This window comes from Rhinolophus sinicus, linkage group LG10 (assembly GCF_036562045.2).
Source record: "Rhinolophus sinicus isolate RSC01 linkage group LG10, ASM3656204v1, whole genome shotgun sequence".
NCBI lineage: Eukaryota > Metazoa > Chordata > Mammalia > Chiroptera > Rhinolophidae > Rhinolophus > Rhinolophus sinicus.
The window spans coordinates 47,593,470-47,613,133 of NC_133759.1; the positions used below are offsets into that span (position 1 = coordinate 47,593,470).

Here is a 19,664-nt window from a genome sequence, read left to right on the forward strand (position 1 = left end):
CCCTCTATCTCATCTCCACCGCCGGGGACTTCCGGGTTGCCAGCGACAATAAACTCCAGGAAGCTTCTGCTTATTGAGCACTTGTTCTAAGCACGCTACAAGTGTTGTTCATACATTGTACAAATATTTATTGGCCGCCTACTATGTGCCAGGCCGACAGAGTCCCAGCCCTCCTGGAGCTCACATTCTAATGGGGGTGGATGGTGGTGACAGACTCTAGTAACATTTCTTCCCCTTTGTCACATGTCTATCTATGCATTCAGCAATCCATCTTATTTTTTATTCATGTCAAAGTAAAGTGGCTATAGCAGTATACTTCACGCCTAAGCACTTAACTTTATGTATTGAGAAGTGCAAAGAACTCTCATAAGGACTCCATCCTCCTGCACCAAGTGACTTGACCAAACTGGCATGGCTTCTAACACCTTAAGGCAGTGTCCCTAGGAAGACCCCAGCCCCCCTTAAAAGACCTGCCCCTGAAAGTTCAGAGCTGCCAAAGAATTGATTGTTTGTTACAGCCAACACCTACCTCCGTTTCCTAGAGCATTTACTAAAAAAAAAAAAAAAAAAAGCTTAAACTATAAAGCCTTCCTGTGTCCCTTTGAGGGGATAGCTATATATCTTCTACAACCAAGGAGTGTCTCTCAAGGACCTGAAATTCATGCCTTTGAAATGTAAGATTTCTTTTGTCCACATCCAAGAACGAATTTTTGCCCAGTTGGGGGCAATATGGCTCCTGCTGAGAATGCATCACATGGAGCATACTATTTCCCTGGAAAGTGAATTCATGCCCCTTCTCAGTTAATCCCCAGCTCCCTCCCAGAACCAAGTACATTAATTTATTTAATCCCGACATCGACCCCGTGAGGCTGGTACTATTATCATCCTTATTTTACAGTTAAGGAAACTCAAAACAGTATTCTTGAAGACTCAGGGCTTGCTCCCTCATAAACCTCCCTGTAGTCCCTTGGCCTCACCTGCCCCCAAGAAAGCTTCCTGGAAAATGACTCAAATTCCCTAGATGCTTTTCTCAGTCTTTATCCATCCCTCTTCCTCTCAGCAGGCTTTGTCCCTCTGGGGAATCCTCATTACTTGGTTTCTAGAACTTTCTTGGTTCTCTTGCTACTCCTGTCCACTCCTGTTTTCTTTTGACTTCTCATGCTCCCCTCAGCCTTGAGGCTTCCCAACGTTCTGTGCTCTGCCCTTTGCTTTTTACCTCCCCCAGCTTGCTGTTTGTCAAACCTATCACTCATTCCACAGATATTTCATGTGTGCTATCTGTTGCCCCACCGTGGAAGCACAAAGTGAACAAAACAAAGTTCTGGCCCTGTGGGGCTTACAGTCAAAGAGGGAGTTGGCTATTAATCAATGAAGCATACTAACAAGTTATCTTTGCTGTGCAGAAAGGTCACTGGGCACAGCCTAGGCACCCAGGGGAGGTTGCCCCAAGCAATCATTGCTTGGGCTTAAGTTTGAAGGAAAACCCTTACAGGCAGAAGGAGCCTCATATGCTAAGGCCCAATGGACTTGTTTCGTGACTCCACCTCCACATCTCAGTGTGAACTTCCTGAGCACTGAGCTGGGTCTGCCTGCTTTAACACCTCAAACTCAGCAGTTGGCATGGGGTGGCACCCAGCAGGTGTGAATGGATGGGAGTTGATAAATGAATGAGTGGGAAAATACCCACCTACATGTATCTGGGAAAAGTCTCTATGGTTGAAGCTGAGAGACCTAGATGGGTCATGGCTGGATGAGACGGAGAGGTCAGCAAGAGACAGACCACTCAGGACCTAGATGTGTGTTAGACAGGGAAAGGCCTAGAGCACATTGGCCTTTTTAAATGAGGACTCTGATTGCTGCCAGAGAATAGTCTGTGGGAATAGAGTGGATGTGGGGGAAGCAGCCATCTAGGTAAGAGCTGATGGTGGCTTAGACTCAGTGGTTCCTGGGGATTTGGAGAGAAGTAAATGGATTAGAAATATATTTTGAAGGTTGGAGGTGGGGGTAAGGGTGGGTGGTCTAGGGTAGAGAGGTATCCAGGATGCCACCCAGCTTTCTGGCTTGGATGCCTGAATGGATGGTGGTGGCCTTCATTGGGGTAGACAACAAGAGGGCGAGAACCAGTGCTGGTGATGGGGACTAGGAGGGGGAGAGAAAGGTCATGAATTCAGTTTGGACATGTCAGATTGAGGGGCTCTGAGAAAATCAAGCAGGCAGCTGGCTGTGTGGGGGGAGTTGAGGGCAGGTCTGGGCCTATGTGCTGTCCTGTTGCACCAGCAGCACAGCCACCCACTCAGGCCCCCAGCTTCCATCCTCAGCAACCTCAGCTGCTTTCTGTCCACCCATCTCCTCACCTACCACATCCACAGGGTGAGTCCACCTGTCCTCTGACATGGGAACAATAAATAACAGTATCCATCTCTTGAGGGTAGTTGTGAGCAATAAATGAATTAGGACACAAAAGATGCTGAGAAGTGGGCCACTAGTCACTGTTGGCTCTCTTCATACTCTCTCTCCTTCCCAGGTCACACAAACATGGCTTCCCAGACTTGGTCCATGAAAAGTCCAGGCTAGCTATCTCCCAACAGCCTAGTCTTGATCTTGCCACACCCCTGCTCAAAAAGTATTTCCCACCCAAAAGAGTGGCCACTTTCAGAGTCCTGCACTAGCTGGTCTCAAACCACTTCCCACCCTCCTTCCCCACCCTCTCCATCAGTTTCTTCTCCCATCACACAGACATCTGCACCTTCCCCAAGCATGCTTTTCTCTCTCTCCCCTTCCCACTTCCCTGTTCCTGAGTTCTCTGTTTCCCAGGCACTTCCTCCAGGAGCCTTCTCCTAAGCCCTGTGGGAGATGAACTCCACACCTTCCAGATTTCTACAGCTCCTTTACGTTCCTCTTTAGCTTCTGACCACTCCTGGGATTCACTGGGTTTCCTTCGACTTGTCTGACCCCTTTTCCTGGGCATCAGCTCACGGAACACAGTGGGGCATTCAAGTTTCATCACTGTGGTGTCCCAATGCCTGGCTGGCACTGTGCCCAACCCACCATGGGGCTCGGTCCATACCAGTGTGGGAAAACAGCCGCATATGCACAGGTTCATGTTGATCCAGCTCATCTTTCACAAAGGCCAGAAAACAGGGCAGGAGGTCATCTGGCCTAGGGACAATAAACCCTTTCCCAGAAGCTGCTCTGTGAGACAAAGTCCACGACAAGCAAACAGAAATCAAAGAGGCCTCTGGGCCCCCTCACTGTATCAGGGTCACAGCAGTACATTGTACCCAGGGCCATGGAGTGGATCGACCAGGGACCACATCTGCCCAGTGTGCTGTGGCTTATGGGGGACAGGGAGGGTTTGGGCATACAGATTAAAAAATTGCAGGTACAAGAGTGGTCTCTTGGGTCATTGACTCTGCTTCTCCTTTCTTCCTGATATGTGATCAGCTTAGCTTGGGAGTCTGAAAGATCTGGGTTTGCAAACCTTCTCTGTCAATTGCTGGCCCCTTGCATCAGAGCTAGGGGCTGAGCCCCAGGAGGACACAGAAGCCTCTCACAGGCTCAGATGCCACCATCCCAGGAACATCCAGGGACACCATGAGGATAAAATTAGACAATATAGAAATTAGAGCAATGCATGGCACATAATCAGCCCTCTATTACGAAAAGGTAGCTTTCATTTTCATCTGCACTTTACATGCCAGGCATCCCTGCGCAGGTGGAGGAACCATGGGGCTACTTCTGTTCTTCTTTCCAAGGTCTAGAGAGATAAAGCAACTGTCCCAAAGCATGGGTCACCCATTATGTATCCCCAGGACCGCCCAGACTGCCTCTGGCAGAACTACTATCAGAAACAGGGCATGGGCAGACACTTCCTAGGCCACATTGTCTCCCTCCCTGGCCAAAGTGTGACTGTCTGAAAAGTATGTTGATACTTAAAGAATTTTGCAAGTAACACTTAACAGAGTTTAGAAATCCACTTTTAACTATGGCTTCTTGACATACGTCACCATATCACTGGGATTGCCCTGTGCCAGACCAGGGATGGCATAAGCAGCCGGGGTCTTCACAATTCCCATTGGTTGTGTGTAGTTCTAGACAGGGGGGCACAGTCTGAGTCTGGTCAGGAGTTTATATACCTGGGAATCCCCCCAGGGATAAAGCTTTCACTGTCAATTTTTGATTCCCCAAACTGTAATATTTGCCTTTATCTTGTCTAATGTTTAATCCATGTTTATCCAACACTTTATTGATTAATGGTCTGAGTTAAGTGACAAGGCAGAGGGAGCCTTGAGACCATGGACGGTGCCATGCGGCTACGGTTGCTGCTGTGCGTGTCCCTCCTCACCCTCCAGGCCATGCCTGCCCGGGGTTCACCCAAAAGGCCCAAAGGCAACGAGGTATGTGGGTAAACCCTCAGGGCAGAAACCAACAGCTGGGCCTGGATGGGGCCCTGAAGGGACACAGACCCTCACCCCAGGGGCTGGGGCCACCCTCACTCACCTTGACCAGCTCTGACTGGCGAGGTGAGGCCAAGGGGAAGAAGCTACGAGCTGCGTCCCATTCCTATCCCTTAACAAACAGTCACACTTACATTGACCCTGGTTTGTTTTACAGAAGCGACAGGCTGTGGACACAGTGAGTGAGAGTCTCCGCAAAGGAGTCTGTGGTGGGCTATTAGTACAGCCTTGGTTTTCCTGCCCCCTGGGGGTGTGCCCCTCTGTTACTATCCTGGGCAGAGGGACTCCCGTGTCCTGGAAATGGGGGCTCCCCCACCCTGACTGCACGGTCTTGGGCAGAGAGAACGAAAGGGTCTCCCTGGGAGGTCTGTTCTGTTCTTCAGGTGCCCTTGTGTCCGTCAGAACCGGGTGCTGAGCCCCAATATGACATGAGGTCTCTCACTGGCTCAGAGGCCCCCAGCCAAGGCCCCAGCGCCCTCACATCTCACTGTCAATGGTGTGATCATCCGGAGTTTGAAAGTCAACTGCAAAGTCACCTCACGCTTCGCCCACTACGTCATCACCAGCCAAGTGGCCAACACTGCTGACACAGCGAAGGAAGTGGCCTTTGACGTGGAGATCCCCAAGACGGCTTTCATCAGCGACTTTGCCATGTGTGTGTCCTTGACAAGGGGTCCCTGAGGAACTCTGTGGACTGTGGGAGGCCCACAGGAGACACCCTCCCATGAGTGCTCACTGGACAGGGCCTTCTCAGGGGCTGGGCTGGGAGCACCTTTAGTAAGAAGGACCCGTGTGGTCAGGAAGGGGAACCTCCCCTGAGTACTTCTTCCCCCTGCAGCACAGCAAATGGAAAAGCATTCATCGGGGACATAAAGGACAAAGTGACTGCGTGGAAACAGTACCGGAAAGCAGCCATCTCAGGAGAGAATGCTGGCCTTGTCAGGTGAGTCCTGTGCTCTGCAGGCCCAGTCTCTGAGGCTTCTGTCCCCAGCCAGGACAAATCTGATGACTGCGAGGTAGCCATAGGTGGAGAGCAGCCCCAGGTTAAGGGGAAGTGAGCAAAGTGCCCAAACCCAAACGCCAGCACAGGTGCACTGGACAAGGCTGGTGCTGACTGGCCCATCTGCCAGACCAGCCATCAGGGCAAGTGGGGCCCTGTCCTTTGGCCCTGACCCTGACCAGCTAGTTAAGACAGGGAAAGGGTTAAGGACACCTGGGAGCAGTACTAAAATAAGAGAAATTGATTCTGAGACCCATGCTTTAGGTGACAAGGAACCACATGTCACCATTTGTATGTCTTGTTGCCTCTGGTGGCATGTCCAGGGCCTCGGGGAGAACGATGGAGCAGTTCACTATCCGCCTCATCATTGGTCCCCGGAGCAAGGTCATGTTCCGGCTGACCTACGAGGAGGTGCTGAAGCGAATACTTACGCAGTACAACATTGTCATCAAGGTCAAGCCCAGGCAGCTGGTGCAGCATTTTGAGGTAGATTGAAGGTGACTGCACACCCAGGGGTGTGTTCTCAGGAGAAGGGCTCCTGCCTCTCCCTTGCTGTGGTTCCAAGCATTGGCTTGGTACCCATCGTGTGCCATCCCGGGCCTGAGCACACAGGGAAGGGACTGACTCCTCAGGGTGGGCTCCAATGGGCTCTCTGTGGGCAGGGAGCTCCCTGAACCCTCCAACCTCCTTCTCTTCTCTGAGCATCAGCTTGCTCATCTGTTAAATGGGGGTTTCTGTGTGTCCCAGGACTGCCCCAAGGATTGATTACAAGAGATACCGAAAGTCCAGGTAGCTTGTAAACCAGAAAGTCCTGGGCAGCTTAAGGACTCTGGCACCTCAGTGATGGCCAAGTTGAGGGGTACAGGCATCCGTATCTTCATTTGGCCAATATTTTTGGAGTTCCTATGGCTTGCCAGGCCCTTTGCTGAGGGCTGAGTGAGTGCTGCACACAGTAGGCGGTCAGGACACATGTGGGCTCTTGGCTGAGACTTGATGACGGCCCAAATGTGAGCCTTAGAGCAGGAATCGCTTCAATGATGCAGATCGACGTGGACATCTTTGAGCCCCAGGGGATCAGCAAGCTGGATGCTGAGATGTCCTTCCTCTCCAAGGAACAGGCAACCAAACTTATCAAGAAGTCATTCTCAGGCAAAGAGGTGCGTGGGATGGCTGGGGTGCTGGGAGGCCCTCTGAGAGTTCTCAATCTGGCTCAATCCTTATGGAGTGTCCAAGCTTGGCATGGGAACCAGGCAGGGGCTGCAGGCTTCCCTACGGGTGAGAGAGGCAGGCGATTCATGGTTGATATCCCAGGGGTATTTGGCACTCCTGGTTCTCAGAGCAACTTAGCAAAAGCCTAATGCTGAGGTTGGGGAAGGCGCTCACACTGGCTGCGTGGTCTGGGGTGAGCTGCTGGCTTTCTTGAACCTCAATTTCTCACACCTATGGGAAGCATATGAGCAAAGGCCATATGCTATTGAAGTTAGGATTCCAAACTCCAGGGTGCTTGGAAACATGTTAAGTTTGGAAAGGCCTTTGGCCTACCCAGCCACTTGCCACTTATCACGGGCCACCCATTTACTGGAATCCCAGAAGCGCACTGCTTGCTCCCTCCCCAGGCCCTGGAAGAGTTTGGCATATGGGTGGGTGATACCCAGCTAGTGCCCTGCTTCCTAACTCACCCTTAATTGGAGCTAGGAGCAAACCCTTTAGTGCTCACCTAGCTTTGGGAGTGACTCCATCACAATTCATTTAAAAGAAATGTTTCTTACAGTTTTGGAATGGTTCCTTTTAAACAAAATATGACACCCCCAAGTGTTAGCAAACATGCTTGCGTTCAGTAGCAGACCAAGGGGATGGTTCTTCGTCTTCCTATCAATTCTTTTCAAGTTTCTTTTTCTTTTTTTATAAGCATGTCTTACTTTTATAACAAACAAAAACTAAAACAGTCTTTAAAGAAAATTTGGAAAGTACAGAAGTATAGAAAAGTACCGAGTAAAACCCACGCCTCATTTCCCTGAGCACCCACACCAGGTCAGTGCGTACTTCAGCTCCCACTCTGGGACTTTCCTTCCAGCCTCTGCTCTTTATCCAGGTGGGTTCTGTTTTCCAGCACAGTGTGGTTGTCTTGCTTTTTTACTCCACAGTTTGAGTTGACAGATGTTCTCATATTGCTATTATTTTGTTTTCATTTTGTACCCGAAGTGGTGATGCTTATTGTACCATGTTTCCCCAAAAATAACACGGTACGATATTAACCATTAATATAAGACCAGGGGTCTTATATTAATTTTTGCTCCAAAAGATGCATTAGGGCTTATGTTCAAGGGGTGTCATCCTGAAAAATCATGCTAGGGTTTATTTTCTGGTTAAGTCTTATTTTCGGGGAAACACGGTAGAAAATCCCAGTGATTCAGAAGCATATAAGCAAAGAAACAGGTCTTCTCTCCTACCACCTACAACCGTGTACTCTCAGCAGCTGTGTGAGGGGCCCACCTGACTCATTTCTGTGCCTGTGCAACACACACACACACACTCACACACACACCCCTTATGTCGTCTTTGCAAATATCCTACTTACAGCTACACAACCCAGTAATGAATGCCTCATGTCTTTGATGGTTCCAGGGTCATGTGCTTTTCCGCCCTACCGTGGGTCAGCAGCAATCCTGTCCCACATGCTCCACTACCTTGCTGAATGGGGACTTCAAGGTGACCTATGATGTCAAACGCGAAAAGCCCTGTGACCTCCTGGTGAGCTGGAAGCTTCAGGCCCAAGACCCCAAGGATGGGCGGGGGTGCTTGTGAGAGTCCTCGCTCGTTCTTTTGTATTTCAGGTCTCCGGTAACCACTTTGCCCACTTCTTTGCACCCAAAAACTTAACTCATCTAAACAAGAACCTGGTTTTTGTGATTGACGTCAGCACCTCCATGGAAGGCCAGAAAGTGAAGCAGGTAAACCGTGCCTTTAACAGTTCACCTAACGGAAGCTCCTTCGGTCCCATCACCCACACAGTATTGGTTTGCCACCAGAGCCTGGGTTTGGGATTTCTCCCTCTTCCTCATCCACCCCCAGGGCCCTGCAGGAACCCCTCTCCTGGCACCGCCTGGCCAGCCCCTCCTGCTTGTCCGCCATGTCCCTCTGCCCTGTGGAGCTCTGAAATGGGTATCTGGAGCTGACAGAAGGCGCTGTCCTGGGGCTCTGCCTCTCCACTGACTGTCCTGTCTGTCCTTACAGACCAAGGAGGCGCTCCTTAAAATCCTGGGGGACATGCGGCCAGGGGACTACTTTGACCTGGTCCTCTTTGGGACTGAAGTGCAATCGTGGAGGGGCTCGCTGGTGCAGGCATCTACCGCCAATGTGCTAGCGGCTCAGGACTTCATTCGGCGCTTCTCCCTGGCTGGGGGTAAGGGCGGGCATCTCGGGCCACCTTGCTGCTGCCTCTGTCCTCTCAGAATGAAGGCATACATGGGTCTGCTTTCTCTCCTCTGCAGCCACGAACATGAATGGAGGTTTGCTACGGGGAATTGAGATCTTAAACAAAGCTCGGGAAAGTGTCCCAGGAGTCAGCAACCATGCCCCAATTCTCATCATGTTGACAGATGGCGAGCCCACAGAGGGTAAGCACCTGGAGGGATACCTCAGAAGGTACTCTTCTCTTCATTCCTGAAGGCATTCAAGCTGCACTTGGAAACCTAACCACTGGGGGAGGGAGGTGAAAGGTTTAGGATGAAGGCAAGCACTGATCTAAAAACAGCGTTTAGACTGTAACGTCTGCATGGGCTCCAAGGCATACTTCTGTCCTGAGCTGGGGAATTGGGGACGTTTCTGCCTGCCAAGGAGGATGGGCAGGATTCTTGGTTGAGTTTAATGAACTAGGTATTCAGCACTGTCTGTGTGCCAAGCACAGGACTAGGGACCAAGAAGAGATACCAAGAGAACAAGACATGTCTATCCTTAAGGAGGCCAGGGCCCATGAGAGAGGCAGACGCAGGAGCAGAAGCTCTGTTGGGTACCCGGAAAGAAAAGGGTGCCAGGAGGCTGCAGGACCACGGACAAGGGGCACCTCGCCCAGGAAAGGTCCCAGAAATCTTCCTGGAGGAGGTGACCCATGAGTTCAGTCTCGAAGGAGGAGAGGAAAAGCAGGAAGAGATCCCTGGCAGAGGGGGTAGCTTGAGCCTGCACGTGCAGCATAGGTGAAACAAGGGTGGACAGGTCAGCAGGGCCTTGCAAGCCACAGCAAGGAGCCATGGGAGGCTTTAGAGCAGAATCAGATCTGCTTGTGCTGGACCCGTATGCATGGGCAAGGCTTATGAGAGGTTAGCAACTGTTGCAATGCCTCCTGCGGGCCCAGGTGAGCCAGCAGGAGGCATTGCCTCAAGATGTAGGTGGGGCCTGGAGATGGACTAAGACGGGAGGCGTGGCTCCCAGGGAGTGTGCCTCAGAACACCCCCCCACCCCCACCCCCGTGCTCCACGTGCCCTTGAGCTGGGATTCAGTCACTGCCTGGGTATGTGGCTACAGGAGTGACGGACTATTACCAAATCCTCAAGAACGTCCGCAATGCCATCGGGGGCAAGTTCCCGCTCTACAACTTGGGCTTTGGCCATGATGTGAACTTGAACTTCCTGGAAATCATGTCCATGGAGAACAATGGACGGGCCCAGAGAATCTACCAGGACCATGATGCCACCCAGCAGCTGCAGGTCTCCTCCTCGCCCACCCTACCCTGCCCCCCAGTGCACCACCCACAACAGCCCATGAGACGCCCTGCCTTCACAGCCATTTGCCCATCAGCCTAGAGTAGCAGATAAAGCTTTGGCATGGGCTCGAGTTAGCTGTATGACCTCAAGCCAGTTACTTAACATTTCTGAGCCTATGATTCTTTCTATAAAGTGTGGATCCCAACACCCCACTTTGTGAGTGGGTTTCCCATTGGGGGCCCTGGGCGACCTATCAGTTCTGAGGCCACACCCCCCATCCCTGCAGGGTTTCTATGACCAGGTAGCCAACCCCCTGCTGGTGGACGTGGAGTTGCAATACCCCCAGGACATAGTCTCGGCCCTGACCCAGCACAGCCATAAACAGCACTACGCGGGCTCGGAAATCGTGGTGGCCGGGCGCATTGCTGACAACAAACGGAGCAACTTCAAGGCTGACGTGCAGGCCCGTGGGGTAAATTGTGGGCTGAGGACAGTGCAGAGGCTGGGTAGCACCCAGAGGCTCCAAACCCACACTGTCCCCCACCCCTGCCTCCCCCAGGGGGCCTCTCTTTCCCCCAGAAGAGTGCCCCCACCACTGCACGTGCCACACACACACCCCAGGCCTGAATATTCCTACACGCAGATATCCCAGGCTGGAATGGGGTCAACGTGGCCTTGATTAGTTGTAGTCCCTTGGCCCAAAACGGGCCGCGTGCTACCTCTCCCATCATTCCCTCAAGGCATGAGAGAGCAAGAGGCCAGCCTCTTCTTTCTCACTTGACAAGCATTTCCTGAGCACCTACTGTGCACCTGGCTTTGAGCCAGTGTGGCATGTGTGTGCATGTACACACTGGGAGGCAGGGTGTGTGACACCCGGACCCTGCCCTGCTGGGTGTGGACTCGAGCCCCACAGGGTGGTTGAGGGTGCAGAACTCAGGCTTTGAGTGGGGAGAGCTGAGCTGGACCCCAGCTCCACTCTGACCAGCTGGGTGACCTTCAGCAAATGGGTCCAGCTCCTTAGGCCTCAGTTTCCTTTTCTATATCACAGGGGTAACACTGCATTGGAGAGTTGTGTGGAGTAAATGGCATAATCCACATAATTTGCTTTCACAGTGTCTGGTACATGGGACGCCCTTAGGAAATGGTGCCCCCTTGTTGTGGCTGGGGAGATAAGGCACAGCCATGTACTGTGGCAGGTTGAATGGCTCAGCCCGCCAGGGTCATGGTGGGTGTTTGGAGGAGCAGGGCGTGGTGGAAACAGCGACATAGCTGAAACAAATGGGTGCTTGTTGGCATCCCTCAGAGACAGCAATTCCACGAGGGCAGGGCCTGGTTGTGGGGCGAGGTCCTGGGATGCCCGGGGCCTAGGCCAGCTTGGCTCACGGAGGATGCTTAGCAAGCTTTTGTGGAAAGAATGGATGAATGAGGATGAGGAGAGCAGGCTTAGGAAAGGGGGGTTTGCTAAGAAGGAAGCTGCAGAGACCGGACAAGAGTGGGTCCTCTTGGAGCCTCAAGCACCAGCCAGCAGTTGTGTTCCTAATGGCTCACCACCTCTCTCTATCACAACCCTCAGGAGAGACAAGAATTCAAGATAACCTGCCTGGTTGATGAAGAAGAGATGAAGAAACTGCTCCAAGAGCGGGGCCACATGCTGGAGAACCATGTCGAACGCCTCTGGGCCTACCTCACCATCCAGGAGCTGCTGGCCAAGAGGTATGACCCCTGCAGCTGCCTGGTGGGCACCCTCCACCCAAAGGCCTTTGGACTGACAAGGTGAACAGAGAAGAGGCGGTTCTGGGCCTTTGAGGTTGTGAGCAGGTCAGATTTACTGCCCTTCTGCTTTGCTCACTGAGTTAATATCAACCAGTTAGTCAATAGTGTGGGCAGAGTCCCAGGGGCCACAGGCAGCCCCCTCTTTGTCCCCACTGAGCTGCTGCAGAGGAGGCTGTCCTTTACTGTGGGGCTGCCGTGCCCAGACACACTCATTTAATCCTCACAACGTGCAGGGGAAACTTCCTCATTATCCCCACTGAGCAGATGAGCAAGCAAACTGAGCCTCAGAGGGGAGAGCACGTGCACAGAATCTCATAGCTGTTACGTTCTCTGTGCATTTCCGAGGCACAGCCCCCAGCCATGTCAAGTGTCCAGGTTTTCCGTGTAGGAGGTCTTTAAATCATGAGGTCCTTGAAGAACAGCCACTGAATGGGGACACTGCAGGTGCTCAGTACCTGTTTGGTGAATGAGTGAGTGAACAAATGACTGAAAGGATGAGGGACTGCAAGTCCATTGCCCAAGCTGCAGGGCTGGGAGCAGGTGTCTGTCTCATAGGATGAAGATGGAGGGGGAGGAGAAAGCCAAGCTGTCGGCCAAGATCCTGGAGATGTCACTGGCCTATCAGTTCGTGACCCCTCTAACCTCCATGACCATGAGGGGCATGGTGGACGAGGACGGCCTGGAGCCCATCATTGACAAGCCAGAGGAGGGTACGGGCCCTGCAGAAGGGGAGGCTGTGGGCCTTGGGGAGGATTCTGAAGGCCAAAAGTCTCTTGGGCTTTAATTCTCTTCCCTTTCTCTCCCTTCCAGGTTCTCTGCCCTTGGGTGAGTTTTAAAATCATATTGGTTTTCTCAAGGGGTTTCCGGTGGCAGGGCAAGTGGCATTTGCTCCAGCGACCAGGCACACAGTTCCCCACCCCCACAGTTCCCTGCCTCCAGCCCTTCAGGGTTTCTTCTTCCCCAAAATGCCCTTGCCCACTTCACCACAGTCTAGGAGCTCCCTCTTGTGTGCATGGGGACCCTTGCACAGCCAGAACCCACTCCCTCCCGGCCGCCCGCCTGCCTCTATTGGGGCCCTTGTGTGAGCGTGTGTCTGTGAGGAGACCTGGGACCCTGGGGAGAGTTGATTGGCTTCGGGGCCCTGGGTGCACTTGGGGAATGAGGTGTACGTGGGGTGGCAACCGTGACACTGTCCTCTATTGTTGTCCTGTACAGAGATGCTGGGACCGAGAAGGTGTAAGTGGCAGCCATTTGATGATGCAGATCTATACCTCTCTCCTCCAGATGTTACAGTCTCTAGGCTGTCCCTTCAGTCCTGAGCAAAGCCCCTAGGTTATGCCTGATGAGGAAACAACAGCCCAAGGCTTCCTTCCTCTGCTCCAGCTCTCCTCAAGGCCTCTCACTGGGAACCCTCAGACAGTACCCCTGATGTGGGCCTGGCCTCCCCCACCCTTATGCCACCAGCCCCACCTGGTCCCCATGGAAGGAAGCAGAGAGGGTCAGCCCAAACTTCTCTTCCCATCGCCTGAGAGTCATCAAGGGCTCTGTGTCCACTCCTGCTCCTGTGGCCTCAGGGGTGGGAAGGGTCTCGGAAAAAGAGCCAGCAGCTTCAGGGAAGTCCAGCTGCCTTCCTTCTAAATACCATTCACTCTCACCGGTCAGCATTTGTGCTGCCAGCTGAGCAGCAGCCTTCTCCAACTGACCCCGGTGCCCAGAAGTTGCCAATCATAGTAACTGGTGGTGAGTCCTCGGGAGGGTCTGAGGGACACCCCTGCCTGCTGGAACCCTTGCCCGCGGCTGGCTCCATTTGCTCAATACCCAACCTAATGAACTCCATGCTGTGCCCCCAGTGGACACTGACCCCCACTTCATCATCCATGTGCCCCAGAAGGAGGACACCTTGTGCTTCAACATCAATGAAGAACCTGGGGTGGTCCTGAGCCTGGTGCAGGATCCCAACACAGGTATGGTGACATCCACCCTCTGCCAGACAGGTCAGGGCTGGGCGCCTCTGCTCTCAACACTCAGCTGTGGACAGGACAGTAGCCATGGCCTCCGCTTTCTACACTTAGTGTACCTATCACCTGGCTCACCTCAACTTGCCTCCTTCTCGCCCCATCTACCTGTCTGGGCCCTACACAGGGCCTGCTTCATGGGCAGGTGACCTAGGCAGGCACTCAGGACCCAAGATTTAGAAGGGCCCCAGGCTCGGTTTAATGCTCTCTTCTTGCTGTCTTGAAATTCTGTACAATTTTTAAACATGGGGCCTCTCATTTTCCTGTATGCAGCCATCCTGCTGACTTTTCCCTTAGCATGGGTGAGAGAGCCTTGGAGCCCATCTCCCCCGCAGTGCTCGGGTGATGGGAATGACTCCCTCTATCTCTCAGTCACTTCTCCCATCCTCCCAGTCCAGTGGGTCCATCTGTAAATGTTTGCTGAGCACCAACCAGGGCCCAGGGACTCAGTGGGAACTGAGACAAAGTCCCTGCTTTCCCGGAGTTTAGGGAAAGGAGACCAACATGTGAACAAATTCTTAGATGACAATTTCAAAGCATGAGAACTGCTGTGTTAGGATAGTGACGAGGGTGAGGGGGCTTTCTGGCTGCTCAGGTCAGAGGAGTCCTCTCTGAAGAGGCCTCACAAATGTGTCTGCAGCACCTACTGTGATCTGCCCCTGGGTCAGGGACTGGGGCCACAGACAAGGGACAGGCCAAGTCCTGTAAGACCTCCTTCAGGGCCCAGACCAGAGAGCTAAGTACTGGATAGTTAGTGTGGAGTGGGGAGGGGAAGGAGGTAGTGTGTGTGCAGCCGGTACCAATCCTAAAGGTTCCCCTCGGGAGGTAAGACCCTCAAAAATGGCGTGGCAGGGGTGGGGTGTGGGGATCTCCCAGAAAGGGGGCATGAGCTAAGGCAGGCTGGGTGAGGGTCTCACAAGAGCTGGCCCCTCCCTGACCTGGATGGCTCCTCGCCTCACTGCAGGTTTCTCAGTGAATGGGCAGCTCATTGGCAACAAGGCCAGGAGCCCCGGGCAGCATGAGGGCACGTACTTCGGGCGGCTGGGGATCGCAAACCCTGTGACGGGCTTTCAGCTGGAAGTGACTCCACAGAACATCACGCTGAACCCTGGCTCAGGAGGGCCCGTGTTCTCCTGGAGAGACCAGGCTTCCCTGCGGCAGGACGAGTAATGGGGCTGGGCCTGGGGCCTGGGCAGGGAGGCAGGGGACCAAGGCAGAAGCCCCAGAGCTGGCTCTGCTGCCTGCGCCTGCCAGGCCCTCGTTGTCCCCTGAGCTGTGTCAGTGAATGACATTCACGTGGCTTCTATGTAGGCCGTGCAGACATGTAGACCCTGTGGAACCCCCGCCCCCATTTCCTTTGGTTTCTGGACGTGTGTTCTGGACCCAGCTGCCTAGATGCCTATGCTCCCATGGCATCTTCACCCTGCAGTCCACACCCATCTCTACCACATGACACCGGCCCATCCCCTCAGGCTCAGCACAAAGGCCACCTCTTCTGTGAAGTCCTCCTAGTCTCTTTCTCTGCTGAATGTCTCTGGGCTTCTCTTTCAACACCTGTCTTAGTATGCCTTGTCCCATGTTTGCTCCTTCATTCACTCCTGCATTCATTCAACAAATTCTGCTGAGCACCAGAGCCTAATGCCAGGCAGCAGAGCTATAGGAAGATGTAGGCAGAGTCTGGTGTGGAGGACATAGGCGATGAGCAGGAGTCAAAGAACAGACTCTGATATTAGACAGGCTGGAGGCCAAGCTGTGTGACCTTAGGCAAGTTATTTAACCTCTCTGAGCCTTAGTCCTCATAGGAGCAGAGTGATACTTGAATGATGCAGTTCACATGGAGGGCTTGGCCTAGGGACTAGCACATTGTAAGGGCCCCATATACAATAGCAACATGTGGGAAGAAGTGTGGAACAGGTAACACACAACCATCTGGGGGTGAGGGTGGGGGTCGTCATAAGAGCTGGGTCCCAGGACAAGTGTGGTGGAATGGAGAGGGTACAGTGCAGCCACACCTGTCCTCATGGCCACCTGGCCCTGCAGGGTGGTGGTGACCATCAACAGGAAGAGGAACCTGGTGGTATCCGTGGAGGACGGGGGCACCTTCGAGGTCGTCCTGCATCGAGTGTGGAAGGGGAGTGCCATCCCCCAGGACTTCCTGGGCTTCTACGTGCTGGATAGTCACAGGATGTCGGCGCGGACACACGGGCTGCTGGGTACGGCTGATGAGGCAGGCAGAGCTGTGGGCTGCGGGGGGTGAAGCCAGTGGACTGGTCAGCTCTGCAGCTGGGTGTCAGGACAGCCCTCCTCCAACACGGCCTCCAAGGCTCAGCACTCCAAAGAGAGCTTGTGCGGTGAGGGTCTGGTCCCTCTAAAAGGCTGTGATCAAACACACAGTGAAACTAAAGTGTAGGTAAGCCTGGGAGTGATAGGGGAGAGGCCCAGTGAACAGACACAAAGGTTAGTGTGCTCCCAGAGACCTCCAGGGTGGGATGGGTCATCAGCCACACTGCTTCTCCTTGTGGCTTTGCTGTAGACTCTGCTCTCTATGGGCCCCTACCCATCAAACTTCTCTCCCAGCCAGATTCATCTGGAATTGGTCCAAAAAGATACAACCATCTGACACTGCATCCGCTTCTCTATAGCAGGTGAACTAAAAGAGTGGGTTTGATACCAAAATTTATCAGAGTCAAGCCCTTAAAACAAACAAAGGGCAAACAACAACAAAAACAAAAAATAGTGCAAGCAACTCTCTAAACTTCCAGTGAGCACCCACTGAGTGCAAAGCAAGTCTCCCTGACGATAACTGCTGCTTCCCATGTGCTTTTCCAGGACAATTCTTTCACCCTTTTGATTATAAAGTGTCTGACCTCCGCCCGGGCTCGGGCCCCACAAAGACAGATGCCACAATGGTGGTGAAGAACCACCAGCTGACGGTCACCAGGTGGGTGGGCTGCCCTGCCGGCATCTCTGGCCTTGCTGTTGCCATTGTTTGTCCAGGCCTTCCTCCAGGTGTCACATGGGTGGGGTAGGCTCCCTGGGAAGCCCTGCTGGCTCCAAAAGGTGGCCCCAGCTGACTTCTCTCTCCCCAGAGGCTTGCAAAAAGACTACAGCAATGACCCCCGGCATGGGACCGAGGTGACCTGCTGGTTCGTCCACAACAACGGGGCCGGGCTGATCGATGGCATTCACACCGACTATATTGTCCCTGACATCTTCTGATCCCCTGCCAGCACACCTGTCCTGCCTTGGAACCATGGCAGAGGAGGAGGACAGCATCCTGACCTGGGGCCCAGACCACACCTCCGCATCCAACCTGGTCCTGTGTCAAAGCACCGATGACTTTCATTAAAGAGAGGCTATGCCCAGCCCAGCCTGGCTGCTCTTTGGGAGGGTGGATGGCAGGGAGACAACCCAAGATGCTGCCCCTCAGAAGGGCTCAGGAGTCACAGCAGACCTGGAGGCCTGGAGGAATCCCACACCAATTCACCCCACCGCACCCTGTGCTGCCACTGCCTGGCTCCATGCCTCCTGAATGCCCTGAGTGTCCTCCACACAGAGCTCTCCCCACAGGTCCAGGGACCAAATGACACTCTGGCAGCAAGTGCAGGAATGACCAGCAACAGCAACAGCCATAGCTAACACTGCTTCTTGTAGCCAGGCACTGTTCTAAGTACGTTAGTTGAATTAACTAAATATATGCTCCCAGCAGCCGTAGGGGAAACTTTTATCAGGCCCATTTACAGCTTAGAAAACTGAGGTTAGGTGATTTGTCCAACATCACTCATCTGGTAAATGGCAGAGCTGGGATTTGAACACATGCTGTGTGGCATCAGCATCTGTGTGCTTAACTACCCCCATGTAAATATTCCACTCAGGCTGTGTGGCTGATGGCCAAAGCCAGCTGGGATTTAATGTCAGATATTCCAAAGTATGGCTTAAAATGAATGTATGAAAGAAACATGTAATACCTATATATGGACTTGGGGTCCTGAAGAAGCCCTACCAGGAGCTGGAGGTTATATCCACTCGGGTAAGAGTCTCAGGAGGCAGTTCCCAGGTCCCCACCCTCAGCTCAATGTCCCAGCTGGGAGTTTATTTCCCAAAGATAGATAGCCACTGCTCAGAAGCTGTGATTTCAGGAGCCAGAATGGCAGCCCACCTGGTGGCTCCTTACATTGATTCCTGAAATACCCCAACAGGGTTTCTTCCTTTCCTTGGCTTTGCCTCAGGTCCAGATAAGTGCAATGTCACAGGGTGCAGGGAGGTGAAACTACACTTTGGGGAGCTGCTGGCCCTTCAGGTGAAAGTTGATGGGCCTCCACCCACTTCTTTCCAAAGGGTTTCTGCTTGTTCTCTGCTGGCTTCTGTTCAGTTCCCACTCCAAACAAGGCCCATGAGCGCCCAGATCAATAACACAAATGCTGAGCTGCATGGCTGCCCCAGGGCCTGGGGGACACAGAGCTCTCAGTGGCAGGCTGGGGGGCGGTCAGTAGGGTCTCAGAGACCAACCTGTTGTCTGGAGTAGCCTGGCCTCTCAAGGGAGAGCTGTGGGCTGCCGGCTGGATGGTCACTCTGAGCAAGGTCACTCTGAGCCCATTTCAGGACTCATTTTTCCCTCCTGTATAGAGAGAAAATGGGGTGAACATGAAGATTTCTTAGATTCCATTTAATTCTAAATTCTGCATGATGACTCTGGCTCCCTCCAAGTCCCCAGGTGTCCCTCAGGGGCCTCTTGAGCAGCCTTAGAATTCTTATTTCAAGTTGTCCCTCTTATAAAATTCCAAGTATTTGGAGATGAGGCAGTTTCTCACTGCCTCTTTGTTCCTAGCAGTCAGTTCTCTCTGTACATCTCACAGTCAGGTGCAGAGCTTTCAGCCACGGCCATGACAGAATCCATACATTAGCTTCCTCACCAACTCCACTGAGTAGTGGCTGATTCAGAGGTCACTTTGCTCAGAAGGGCATGGGTATGGCAGGTACATGGTTACCACTCTGGGAGGTTCAGGGGCTGGCAGGGTCCTGGTGGGACCCAGGAGTTCCCAGTCCTGAGGAGAAGGGGACCAGACCCTGCCGCTGCAGCTCCCATTGTCCTGGAGGCCAGCCCTCCAGCCTCACTGGAGACTTTTGGAGAATGACTCTTTAAGAGGTCGAGGCTGCTGAGTCCTTGGCCAGGCCTTGGGAATGCAAGGATGAATGTGACATGGCCTGGCCCTGCAGAAGTCTGGAGTCTAGAAGTGGTTTGCACAGTCGTGAATGTGCAAACTTCAACACTGGGTAACGATGGAGCAGGGCTACCTGTGGTGAGCTAGGGGATGAAAGAGGAAGGAGGGTACTGGAGCTGGCAGAGATGAGAGATGCAAGGTGCAGAGAAGGGGAGGGCACGCCAGTGGGAAGAGAGGAAATTCAGAAAAGCAAGTTGGAGCCAGATTGCAGAGAGAGCTGGATCACAGGACTTGGGGTTTGTCCTTTCCCTGGGGCCACGAGATCCATAGAAGGATAATGAGCAAGGGCTTCAGCCATGGAGGTCAGAGCCTTAAGAGTGATGGATCTGGTTCTGTGCCCTGGCTGCCTGGAGAAGGGGGTGGCTGCGATCCAGAGGCCATGTCAGTGGTGTGGGGAAGAGGCAATGATGCTGAACGATGCCATTTGCTTTAAATGTGACTCCACATCCTGTCACTATCGCCCCCACCCAGGGAGTCCCAGGGCTCCTTTGCCAGCA

The 19,664-nt window shown here is 53.1% G+C and overlaps 1 protein-coding gene across 1 annotated transcript; it reads left to right on the forward strand.

Annotated features, from left to right (window-relative positions):
• The first annotated feature begins 4,247 nt into the window (after positions 1 to 4,247).
• On the forward strand, positions 4,248 to 17,310 carry ITIH1 (inter-alpha-trypsin inhibitor heavy chain 1). The gene is made up of 22 exons (XM_019724290.2): positions 4,248 to 4,397; positions 4,615 to 4,635; positions 4,908 to 5,110; positions 5,296 to 5,400; positions 5,781 to 5,943; positions 6,501 to 6,614; positions 8,083 to 8,208; positions 8,292 to 8,408; positions 8,692 to 8,860; positions 8,949 to 9,074; positions 9,979 to 10,160; positions 10,444 to 10,629; positions 11,731 to 11,870; positions 12,486 to 12,640; positions 12,741 to 12,755; positions 13,146 to 13,166; positions 13,593 to 13,670; positions 13,781 to 13,894; positions 14,910 to 15,111; positions 15,986 to 16,158; positions 16,775 to 16,886; positions 17,035 to 17,310. The coding sequence occupies exons 1-22, from the start codon at positions 4,296 to 4,298 to the stop codon at positions 17,162 to 17,164; spliced, it is 2,754 nt and encodes a 917-aa protein (XP_019579849.2). The 5' UTR covers positions 4,248 to 4,295; the 3' UTR covers positions 17,165 to 17,310.
• Positions 17,311 to 19,664: the final 2,354 nt, after the last annotated feature.

Bases quoted from the DNA above. Each gene is read 5' to 3' on its own strand.
- ITIH1 (XM_019724290.2), top strand. From the start codon at position 4,296: ATGGACGGTGCCATGCGGCTACGGTTGCTGCTGTGCGTGTCCCTCCTC. The intron at 5,111-5,295 runs GTGTGTGTCCTT...TTCCCCCTGCAG, and splicing joins TTCATCAGCGACTTTGCCAT to CACAGCAAATGGAAAAGCAT. The intron at 8,409-8,691 runs GTAAACCGTGCC...CTGTCCTTACAG, and splicing joins AAGGCCAGAAAGTGAAGCAG to ACCAAGGAGGCGCTCCTTAA.